The sequence below is a fragment of the Chelonia mydas genome, chromosome 2 (assembly GCF_015237465.2).
Source record: "Chelonia mydas isolate rCheMyd1 chromosome 2, rCheMyd1.pri.v2, whole genome shotgun sequence".
Taxonomy (NCBI): domain Eukaryota; kingdom Metazoa; phylum Chordata; order Testudines; family Cheloniidae; genus Chelonia; species Chelonia mydas.
Window position 1 is genome coordinate 207,008,082 of NC_057850.1, and position 12,850 is coordinate 207,020,931.

General features: G+C 41.9%; 1 protein-coding gene across 5 annotated transcripts in view; it reads right to left on the minus strand.

The window, feature by feature from the left end:
- BZW2 (basic leucine zipper and W2 domains 2) overlaps positions 1 to 12,850 on the minus strand; it is a 78,307-nt gene that overhangs the window by 39,171 nt on the left and 26,286 nt on the right. For all 5 annotated transcript variants that reach the window (XR_006289010.1, XM_043541118.1, XM_037890584.2 and 2 more), the window contains 2 exons: positions 9,537 to 9,601; positions 861 to 1,037 (listed from right to left, as the gene is read on the minus strand). Coding sequence is in view for 4 of the 5 variants with exons in the window: in XM_037890583.2 (XP_037746511.1) it covers positions 861 to 1,037; positions 9,537 to 9,601 (242 nt within the window). In the remaining variant the exon portion in view is untranslated. The remainder of the gene's footprint in view (positions 1 to 860; positions 1,038 to 9,536; positions 9,602 to 12,850) is intronic.

The window sequence follows — 12,850 nt, forward strand, 5'->3', positions numbered from 1 at the left end:
CTGTGGAAATAACTAGATAAAGTTACGGTGTGAAAAAGGTTATTGATACAGGTTTGTTATCAAGCACCCCAAACAGAATGTGAACATAAAAGATGCTAAAAAAAAGTGTCTCCGGTAAAATTAATATTGAAAATATAGACCATTATGCTTTAGGAAAATCTACTAAATATAAAATGGAAAAACACAGAGTTGTGATTCAGACACAAGTGCTAGGCAGCTGATTATTTACTGAAAACTACTTCTGCCTACCAATCTTCCCCCAACAAATTTGTTCAAATTGTCTCTGGTTTTTTGTTTTTGTTTGTTTGTTTTTTAAATCAGCAGCTCTCTTCTGCATCATTACTATTGATCGCCCTTTCAACAGGCTGTCTTCATTTGTTTGTACTCCTTTCCCATTTGTAATCCATAAATCCTCAGTGCTGTCAGATCTTCAGGATACTCACAAGTTGGGATAGCATTTCTGAAGGTCTCAAGTTTGATTTTCCACCCTTATCCCAGGGGTCATGCAGCTGTATTTCAAGCTGCTTTTGTAGCTATTGCATGGGTAGGAATGATTAGAGTGGAAATTTTCCTAGTACATCAAGGGCTCAAATCTGTGCTTCAGCAGTCAATAATGCAAATTATTTGCTCTCAGTTCTCCAGTTAGTGACACAATAGCGTTTTCATCCAGTACCATTATGTTGAAATATTTTGAAGTAGATTTGGGCTGATTGCAGACTAAATAAGTACCAAGATAGACAGAACCGAGGGTAGAGTTAATAGCTTTCGTGGAGCAAAGTGTACACTATTTAACCACATTCCTCCACTAAAATGTTACGTACAGAAATTTTCTAGCATCAACAAGATGCACAAAAGTTTACCTAACATGCTGCCAGCTATCAGGATATCAAAGAGTGTGTCAGCATAGCGACGATAATCTAGCCTGGAGCCTGTTGAGTCCAGAAACTTGGCTACAGCCTCCAGGTCATTCCCAGCTTCATTGAGGCCTTGGATGATTGTATCCCTGAAAACTGTGGGTTCAAATTTCTCCTTTTCATCTAGGAGAGGGGAGAAAAAAAAAAAAAAAAAAAAAAAAACCAAAAAAGTCAACCAGTCATCTATATGCTTAGATTTACATATTAGACAACAACTGACACGTCTGTGATATGGGAGCATAACATATGTTTCCCATTCTGGTTATCCTATTTCAAAAGTATCAGTTGGCTTTTGTTAGTTCTGGGAATGGTACTTTTTCTTTCCCCCTTGTTTTTCAAAAACTAAAAAGGAACATGCACAACCAACCTTGGGAAAATGAAATAGAAGAAATCCATTAATGCAAAATTATATAGTATATATGTACAATTTTCTACTGATATTTCTCTTATTAAATGTATTCCTCAATATGTTACTATATATGTTGTTAAATTAGATGATAAAAATACATGCTATGCAAAGCTACCTAGTTAAAAGTGCTGCATGAACTTTCAGTATTTCATTTTCTGATGTTCTTCTTTGAATTTTAACTGCAACTTAATTCATGCACGGACATATGCAAATCTTGGGGAAGAGCAAAGATCACAGCAGCCAACAAACTCTTATGTTCTATGAGCACAGAGGAGTGTGGGTGGGGGGCTACATGTTGTCTTTACCAGTTGTTCCCCAGATTCACAGAGAGCAGCAGCTCTTGAAACAGAGAAGAGTGACAGTCAACGATGCAAAAAGAAAAGGAGGACTTGTGGCACCTTATTTTCTTTTTGCGGATACAGACTAACACGGCTGCTACTCTGAAACCAGTCAACGATGCATCACCTAGTTCAATCTCCAGTAGAAAACCTTGATTAAAATGCTCACTTTGACCTTCAGACAGCATCTTTAAGTCATGGTCCTTAGTCATAATGGATGCCCTTGCAAATCCAGATTAAGTTTAGACATATCCAGCGATGAGCTGGAGCCAGTTCGCACCGGTGTGCAAACCGGTTGTTAAATTTAGAAGCCGGTTTAGAACCGGTTGTTAAAGGGGAGGGCAAACTCCGGCCTGCGGCCCACATGCAGCCCGCAGGACTGTCCTGTCCGATCCGCCTGAGCTCTCAGCTCGGGAGGCTCCCCTGTGAATTTTTACTCACCCGGCAGCACTCTGAGCCTTCGGCGGCATTTTGGCGGCGGGTCTTTCACTCGCTCCGGGCCTTCGGCGGCACTTCGGCAGCGGGTCCTTCAGTGCTGCCGAAGACCCAGAGCGAATGAAGGACATGCCGCCGAAGTGCCACCAAAGGCTCGGAGCGACTGAAAGAACTGGTTCTTCAGCTTCTGGCAGCTCATCACTGGACACATCCACATATACCTCCTGTTGCTTCTTCTTTCTTTGATAAACTAACAAGCTGCTAATAGGTAGCCATGTACATCTGAAACCTCCCGGCAAAGCAAATCCCGATTTACACTCATGTTCTTTGAATGGCTTATGTCTGAAAGCATGTCTACACTACAATCTTAAATCGACTTACATTAGGTCGACTTACAGCCACTGCAGTAATTACTACAGTGGCTGATGTCCACACTATCCTCCTTCTGTTAGTGGTGTGCATCCTCACCAGAGCACTTCCACTTACTGAAGAGAGGAAGTGTGGGGGGCTGAGAGCCAGGGCTCTCAGTTCCATGCATCTTCCCACTGGGAGTCCTGCTGTCCCCCTGGGCTTCTCGCCTCCCCACTCCCTGCCCAGAGCTGGGGGAACAGTCACCCTTGGTTCCTCGCCACTGGCGGGGAAATTAGCACCTGGAGTCCAGCTCGCTGCCATTTTCCTATTGGGGAACCGAGAGCCTGGTCAGCTGCTGAGCTCCTGGCGGGAAGCGAGGAGACAGAGGGCAGCCAGGCTCCCAGCCAGGAGCATGGAGCTGGTACTCTGGGTGGCAGCCTGGCTTGTAGCAGAGACCCAGTGGAGCCCTGTAATTGACAAGACAGCCAACAGCTGATGTAAGCAACGCAGTGTCTACACATACTCTGCATTGTCCTAACTACACTGACATAACTCCACCTCCATGAAAGGCGTAGGGCACTTACATTAGTGGGACAGGCTATAGTGTATACACTGGCATAATTAGGTCAACGTAAGCTGCCTTACGCCACCCTAACTGTGCAGCACAGACTAGGCAGGAGGGTGTTTAAACAGAAACAATCATGAATTTTACATAGCATTTTGTCATCTGTTTTAGATATTGGTGGCAAGTCATATGGTCACATAACAGCAATAATTACTTAAGAATATAATAGACTCTGCACATGAAGGAAAAAACCTCTCATTTACTAGTAAGAATGAAGATCTATTGAAAACCTAGATCAAGTAAATGGTTCTGCCACCGCACCCTTAAAACTAGCCCTACTCAAACTCCACCTCCTATTGGAGCAGGACCCAGGAGCTGTGGGGCATGTAATGAAAATGCTCTGCAATGGTCGGTGAGGAGTTTCAGTGCAGGTATTGATAATGAGAGTAACTCAATGGGGATTTTGGCAGGGCATTAAAGGGAATGGAAAGAAAAGAGAGGACTTTGTGTGAAAGTTAGTGCTCCATGAAAATTCACTGAAAAAACCGTAGCAGAGTCATTCTGAGTAATCATGCTGCTTATTCACAGATATCTTGAGCCTCCTAGGGTCCTTCCCAGCATGGACTATAAAAAGCAATCATTTCACCTTAACTTGTAATAATGCCCAAAACGTTTTTATTTGTGCACAAGCAGCACAATAGCAGGAGCAGAATCATGAATGCTACCAAACAACCAAAGGAAGTACAAACTATTCCTCCTTGGGGAACCACAAGAGTATGTATTATTCACATGATATCAACAGCATGCTAAGTGCTTTACAGACAGTTATGAAGACAAAGTCCGTATCCCTAAGAGTTTTAAACGTATGGATTTTTATATTTTTCAGTCAGGCAGGTTTAAAAATACCCATTTTGTTAAATTTGGAAGGCTTTACTGTGTCTAGCACTATGGGGGCTGTGGACCACAGTGCAACACAAACACCACCACCACTAATATTTTCTACAGTAGTTTTAAACCCAGATACTTTTCCTGCCTACAAGCCTTCTTCCCATCTGGAACGTTCTACTATTTTTTTCTCTGTTGCAATCTAACGTGTGTAGGAAGAGGATTTTTTTTTAATTGCCTGAAGAGTGATACACATCATTAGTGAAACGCTGTTTTCCTAACAACTAATGTCCCTAGAAGTGATGTGCTGAACCAGCACAACAAGCTGAATAAGAAGCTGTCATGCTGTCATCCTGGAATAGGAACAGCATGTGAAGTTGTCAAGTGCATAATTAGGGCCAGCTAGCAGTTCCACTCATTTCGTTTCTAGAAGTCACCCTCTTCCCCTGGGTACACATGCACCACATCATAAAATACATTTGAATCTTACTCTTTAACAAATGAATCTTAACCCTTCAACAAAAGACTCACAAACCAGGGAAACTGAATTCATTCCTCCACAAAATCCATCCCATCCCCTTTCGGACCTCATTTTACTGTATTAGTGTTTATTTTGAATTTCTACTGAACAATTTTCTTCCTGAAGGGCACCTTTTGCTTCACTTTTGATTCCTTTTGCTTCACTTCCTCCTGTGCTGCGTTTACCCATACTCACCAACTTTCTGGCTAATAGCATCTGCATGGTTCTTTAGTTTGCCAGACTGTGTTTTTCTGAAGGATATACTCCCATCTCCGATAGCACAGGAATAGATCTGGGTCTCATGGGCCTGCATGAAGCACTGCCAATATGCCACTGGGCCCATGTGACACCTACAGTGTTTTATGTGGGCATGTGTTTTTCTAGCCTGGTCAGGCACTGGTGATTTTGCTCCAGATCCTACCCCCTCTCACACTTCACAGGAGCCTGGAACAGAAGAGGAAAGGAATACTCTGTGCAGTCACATCTATGCTCCAATATAGTAGGCTTGCATATATCTGTGCCATATGCACAAATCCTGGTCTGATCCCAACTATTGCAGATAGGACTATTGAAAAAAAACAGCATTCAGTAGGAGTGTAGGAAAGACTGCACTGAGTAAGAGTTCACTAGAATTTTCCTATTTGTGCAAATAACCAAATAGTAGAGGCCGGAGTGCAACATTTAGCGACCCCACCCAGGAAAAGCCCAAAGGGGGACTCCATCTCAGGTAACACACACATTGCAACACCACTCTAGTTCCCCCCGCCCCACTCTCCCTTCTGCTTTAGTAATTTTAACTCCTAGCAACTAAAGCATTGTTAACAGATGTAAGTTAGCAATTTCTTTAGTTGCCAGCAGACAACTAAGCTCTTCAGGGAAGGAACTGCGTCTTACTAAATGTTTCCACAGCACCAAATACATTTGGAGTAATACAACATAACAGTTAAGCAAGAAGCAAGCTGAGAACCTGCCTCCTGAAAAAAAAACAGGCTTCTTCAAGGTTTTTCCAAGTTTGGCATCCTAAAAGCGAGCCACCTAGAATCCAGTCACTTTGGCCTCGTCTATACTACAGAGTTAGATCAATGCAAGGCAGCTTGTGTCAACCTAACTCTGTAAGTGTCTACACTAAAATGTCACTCCTGCCAAGCCGATTTAATAACTTCACCTCCATGAGAGACATTGCACTTAGGTTGACGTAGTTAGGTCAACGCAGTGTCCATGGAGATGCTGCGTTACTTACATCGACTTTAGTAGTCTCCAGCAGGTGTCCCACCGTGACTGCTCTGGTCACTGTTTTGAATTCCACTGCTCAATGGCCGCAGGTACATGCCCCTCCAGGAATGCCAACAACCACCTTAAATTATTTCTATGTCCCACAACAGGCTAGCCTCCAAGGAATTGTCATGTTTCCCACAGCAACACTGGCAGGGTTGGGAGGTTGGCAGAGGGCAAGGGGAGCCCAAACAGACAAAACAGCTGGGAAGAGAGTAGCAGCAATGGTTCCCATCAGGCTAAATCCTCTTCAGAAGCTGACATGCTAGAGCACCACATGGGCAGACCACCACTAATGGCCCTGGCCATTGAGGACCTTGAACTTGATTCTTGGGCCACTTAATTAGGGAAGGTTAGTTTTGCTGAGGACACATGAGAACTTAAAAAAAAAAGGCACTAAAAACAACAGTGCCACCAATGAAACGTGCATAGGAGTGGCCTAGTAAGCCATATATTTTAGCTATTAGCAGACTATCATAATTTATTGGAGGAGAGGTCAAGGGACATACAGCTTCAAAAGCCTCTCCAGAAGAGAGGAACCAATAATTTAAAAGGATGCACACCGAAACTCGTTGTAATTAGCTGCAAACAAACAATATCATGTAACTGTTCTGATAAATCCATTGTAAACCAGAGCAGTTAAAATCCCAGTAAAATTACAGATAATAGAATCAATTACTATAGCAGCCAGGATATATCTATAATTCATATTCTCTCTCACGCACATACACACATACACACACACGCAGATTTTGCTCACAGTGGTTTCTATAGTATCACATTAATTATTACCAATTGTTTCTCTTCCCAGTTAAAGTGAACTAGCACCATTCCTGGTAAGCAGCCCTTTATTGGCCCAATTCCCAGACTAAACACACAACCTACAGCAGCCAATGATCTGTAAAATACATTATAAAATGCATCTGTGCACTCATAGGTTATATTTCACTAGAATACCTTGGTGATTTTGGCAAACCTGGTGCCAGCTCATACCAAGTCCCCAGGCCCCCATGAACTCTGACAAATGCATAGCTGGAAACCAGTCTGGCTTACCTGTGTGGCAGTACTGTTAAAATAGATATTTCAGTTATAAGAATGTGTTTAACTTTATGGAATCTTGTAGGATGCTGCATGTACTAATCCTACTTATAATATCTGTATCCCATATTCTAAAGTAACGTTTAAATGTTGGTTCTGCAACTTTAACAATGTTTGCTAAGACTGTAAATCCCACACAGTCAGAGGAGAAGCGTGAAGTGTGAAGTGCTAGTTTACAACAAGAGCGGTTATCTCCTCTCCCAACAAAAGAAGGTCTACAGGCATCAGAGAAGCCATTGTGGACAAAAGACACTATAGGTTGAAGAGGGTAATGCAAAAGCCTTCATCCCATCACAGCTTGAACACTATGAGAAGGGAATAAAAATACCTGTTGAAAAATTGTTATCCCTATGCTGCTTGAACTTGAAGAGGCAAAGATTTCTAAGCATAAGCAAGGGATCTCCAGCTGTCTAGTTTGAGTTAGCCCTAAAGGGCATATAAAGCTTGCATATTATATCAGCTACTATCATCTTTTGGAACCTAAGACTGTATCTCATTTTTGTGTATGTGTGTACCTGCTATAGCCTTATAACTCTTATTTCTGTTCTTGATTAATACCTTTAGTTAGTTTATGAAAGACTGGCTATAAGCATTATCTTTGGTGAGCGACCTAGGGTGCACTTGGCCTGGGGTAAGTGACTGGTCCTTTGGGACTGGGAGTAACCTGAATATTGTTGTGATTTTTGGTGTAAGGGACCATTTATCACAGAGGCAGGTTTGCCTGGGTGGCAAGATAGATTGGACTACTCACAGGGACTGTCTGTGGCTCCCTATTAAGGCTGTTATAGTTTCCAAGAAGTTCATACTTGTTACTTGGTTGATGAAATCTAAGTATAGAACACACCTCCAGTTTGGGGTTTGTGTCTGTTTCTTGACAGTCTGCCCTGATGTTGGCATTCATGGCCATGAACCACTCCAGGCAGTGTGACAACCTTAATAAGTGGCATCAGCATTATTTAGACTATGCCAGGGTTCTTGGGTCTAATCATCACCCTGCCCTGTCATGTGGCATGGTCCTTTAAAATATGTATCAAACCTGCCAGCCTTAGAGACACACACACAAACCTGGAAGATGTTGGGTGAAAGTAAGTGGTCCCAGGAGTAAGAAATGTTTGCTGGGGCCAGGAGCTTTGCAGATAGGGTGGTACAAGGCTCTCCCTCTCACCTCACTAATTGGGGATGAGCTGAGAGAAGGGGACCAGCATAAAGGCTGCCTCCTCTCTCATAGCATTGCAGACACCAGGAGACACCAGCAGGGAAAGCTGGCCTGCTGAGAAGCCTGAAGGTTTAAGGAAAAGGGGCCAACTGGCGAAGCTAGTAAAGGCTGTACAACTGGCTAATCTACAACTGAGTTCCAGAGAAGAGAGCTGGGGAGACTCCTGTGTAAAGAGAAACTGCTGCAGTAATTAATACAACCCGGTTCCCAAGAGGAGAGCTGGAGTCTTCTGCTTAAGGAAGGACTGAAAAGGGGTAATCCTGAGAAGGGACCCAGAAGGGTTTCCAGATCAGAGACTGTTTCAGGTGCAGAAAAGCAGAGGCTCCTGAAGGAAGGAGTCATCGACCCCTAGTTGGACTAAGCCTAAGGCAACAAATACCCCTGCGTATATTTGAGCAAGGCTCTACTTGTGCTTATGGCTGTCATTAATAAATGAGACCCTCAGATGGGAGGCGCTCTTTGATTACAAAGATCTGTCTGGACTTCTTTGTAACCCAGGTGAAGGGAAGTTATACAGGGATCACCTGTGACACCATGCCTGACAGAAAGGGGGTACACTGGGTGACCCCTTTTCCATCACATAAATATAATACTTTCAAAATTTATGGAATCTTGAAAATAACGAGGGAAGATACTTGGTTATATTTAGACACATTTAATATTAAATTATTAAAACCTCATATGAAAAGGAATTTATTTTGTGGTATGTTAATATTTTTAACGTGAATAAAAAAACGAACACTCTTAGAATCCATTGTCACAGTAAAAAATAAATATTGGAAAAAATGCATTCTTTAACTGTTTAAAGAATATTTAAGTTTTCAGACTGTCATCATAAAAGAAAGCACTATATGCCCATGGGATATTTGAGAGGTAGGAAGTTAGCTTCATTTTAGAAATCAGGGGCCCATTTTGGGAGATTGCATAGATTTGACTCTAAAAACCTCATTAGTTGAAGTTCATTTCTGAACGCTGCTTGTCTTTTAAGAAACCCTTGGTAGCTGTGCTTTCTTAATCAAAAATGTGCCTTTACAGTGGCAGCTGGAAGAAGTGTCTAATCATCCTCAACCATTCTTCCTAATATCCAAATCTTCTGTAATCCTGGTTAAAAACTTGCTCTTCCCAGAGGCTACTGCACACTAATACAAACAAAGCCAAGCTCCAAGTGTCTTATATGTAATCCTAAATGTATACAAAAAGTATAAACTTTAAAAGGAGCAAAGAGTCCTGTGGCACCTTATAGACTAACAAACGTGTTGGAGCATAAGCTTTCGTGGGTGAATACCCACTTGGTCGGATGCATAAACTTTAGTTACATTAAAAACACTACAGTATCCTTTACACTTTTGGGAGGATGGTGGTAGGTAGGAGGGGACACCTTAATCCTACTAAACTTCAGTTACTCCATCTGCTCATTTTTTAGTCCTTCAACATCTGCATTTCAAATGAGAGGACAGCAGGCAATGCTGTATATGACTGTGATAATTCTAGTCACCTTCATGAAAAGGAAAAAAAATAAAGCATTTATCCTACCCCTCTTCCTAGTTTTGAACCGCTGGCCTGTTAGCACCGGCTTCTGATGTTTATTCATAAAATTTCTGCAAGAGAAAGAAAAATAGTTTAACTATGTATATCAATTTAATCAGAGTACTTACAGACGACACGGTCATGTGACAGTAAAGCAAAAAAGAAATTCATAGAATCCAGCAACACTGATGAAAAATTCATGTAAAAATTAGTTTTCATTATTTTAAAGACAAACAGCACTATAATTTTAACATATTCTGATTGAAATTTGTTTCCCTGACAAAGCTTGGTTCATGACAATACTATAAAAATGGAAGCTTTCATTCTACACAGAAATTTACCAGAAAATAATCTCAAAAGTTATATTGTCACAATATCCTTTGTCTTGCCTCTATTTCAAGAAATGTAAAGCAGAGAAATTAATTACAGTATCAGATAATGAGTCTCAGGACCAAAAATAATCCTAGCTCTAATAAGGGCTAGCTTTAACCAGCCATAGGATCTTCTGTAGAATCATGATTTGTAAATTCACGAAAGCTCACGAAAGGTTATACTCAAATAAATTGGTTAGTCTCTAAGGTGCCACTAGTACTCCTTTTCTTTTTATATAAATTGGCATCATTGTAATAGAATTTCCTGATTTCGAAGATAAAAAACAAAACTAAAACCCAGCAACACTTAAGACTATATTGAAACCTTATTATCTGACCTAGGTAAGGGACAACAGGGTGCTTCACTGGCTCAGGAGCAGACCAAACTGTGATTTACAAAAGTCACAATTCCTCCCCTGACTGCCCCTCACTCTGAGGAGGGAGTAAATTACTTCACCCCTTTTCAGAGAGCAACTCACTCTTGTCTTGTGCACCCAGTCAACTACATAGGCTGGCACGAAGGGGAGCACGGAGGCATGGATCCTCCCACTCTCTGCCACTTCACTACCTATTTGCTTGCAGGGAGAATAGCCCCTGCTGTCCTCATGAGCAGACTAAAAATCTGAGCCAGAAAGCAAGGGGGAAACTGACTCCCGGGTATAGCCAACAAAGGGCTGCAATAATCTAGCCCTTAGTGATGAAAAACAAATGACAACTCATGCCTTACAGAGTCCCATTGAAATCAATATGGGTTCTACAAAGATGTTTACAGGATCAAGTCTTTGGCAAATATTTCTTCCAAACACCAAATATATTTTCCTGTCCTATTCAAGTGTTTATAACCATGACTTGCATATTAGCTACTAAAGAACTGGGAAGAGACGTTATCGCCTTCTGTGTCCTGCACAAAATGGTACCTAGTTTTCCTCCATCAACAATTTTGTATTTAAATAGATACTTGAAAATCTAGATGGCATTCCATTAAATATCAAGCTAGGACGAATATTGGGCCTAAACTACTGGAGAGTATCCCTTACATACAGACCTCAATTAATGTGAGATTACTCATTCATAATTATTAAATAGCACATTATCTGATGAGCACCGCTATTCTTCAGTTTTACTGAGTATATTAGTATAATTGATTTAATTATATAGCTACATTTTGCATAAGCTTCACATCCTATATTGACAAATGAATGCAAATAAGTAATATAGAGTGAATATAATGAAGTTTCATTGCACCTATCAGTTCTCTTAGATCTCCCCCCATCCTCCCCACAGAGGAGGTTATTGTTTGGACTGGGTAAGCCATTTCACATAATTCAGGACATAAAACTCTACCAAGATTCTTGACTCATCTGAGAGCACCCTAAAGTTTTACCTATCACAAATCTTGTTTTTTTGGACCGTCAATAAAACTTAACAAAAAAACAAAACAAAAAGAAACCCCACACAACCAACCAATAAGTTTAAACACACACCCACATTTACACACAGACACCCTACCTCATTTTAGGTCCATTTGTTTACAAATGAAATAGAGAAGATTTATTCTACAGCAAATCTCACTCATGCTACTCGTTTCAAAGCACACACTACACATGCCATCACCTCCTCCTAGGCTGAACAAAGTGAATTCTTGGTTTCACAGCGGGACAGATTCTATCAATTACAAATTACTGTACAGAGTGCAGAAGTAGAATCTGCCAGTTAATTGGTTGTCTGTATCCCAGTAAATTAGTTTTTGAACAACCCTCCCAACAATGCTCTAGTGATATAATCTACTCCAATTTCTGAGATGGGAATCTGGGAGGCAGTGACCATGAGTTGGTTGAGTTCAGGATCCTGATGCAGGGAAGAAAGGTAAGCAGCAGGATACGGACCCTGGACTTCAGGAAAGCAGACTTCGACTCCCTCAGGGAGCGGATGGGTAGGATCCCCTGGGGGACTAACATGAAGGGGAAAGGAGTCCAGGAGAGCTGGCCGTATTTCATGGAATCCCTGCTGAGGTTACAGGGACAAACCATCCCGATGAGTCGAAAGAATAGTAAATATGGCAGGCGACCAGCTTGGCTTAACGGTGAAATCCTAGTGGATCTTAAACATAAAAAAGAAGCTTACAAGAAGTGGAAGGTTGGACATATGACCAGGGAAGAGTATAAAAATATTGCTCGGGCATGTAGGAATGAAATCAGGAGGGCCAAATCGCACCTGGAGCTGCAACTAGCAAGAGATGTCAAGAGTAACAAGAAGGGTTTCTTCAGGTATGTTGGCAACAAGAAGAAAGCCAAGGAAAGTGTGGGCCCCTTACTGAATGAGGGAGGCAACCTAGTGACAGAGGATGTAGAAAAAGCTAATGTACTCAATGCTTTTTTTGCCTCTGTCTTCACGAACAAGGTCAGCTCCCAGACTGCTGCGCTGGGCATCACAGCATGGGGAGTAGATGGCCAGCCCTCAGTGGAGAAAGAGGTGGTTAGGGACTATTTAGAAAAGCTGGACGTGCACAAGTCCATGGGGCCGGACGAGTTGCATCCGAGAGTGCTAAAGGAATTGGTGGCTGTGATTGCAGAGCCATTGGCCATTATCTTTGAAAACTCGTGGCGAACGGGGGAAGTCCCAGATGACTAGAAAAAGGCTAATGTAGTGCCAATCTTTAAAAAAGGGAAGAAGGAGGATCCTGGGAAGTACAGGCCAGTCAGCCTCACCTCAGTCCCCGGAAAAATCATGGAGCAGGTCCTCAAGGAATCAATCCTGAAGCACTTACATGAGAGGAAAGTGATCAGGAACAGTCAGCATGGATTCACCAAGGGTAGGTCATGCCTGACTAATCTGATCGCCTTATATGATGAGATTACTGGTTCTGTGGATGAAAGGAAAGCAGTGGATGTGTTGTTTCTTGACTTTAGCAAAGCTTTTGACACAGTCTCCCACAGTATTCTTGTCAGC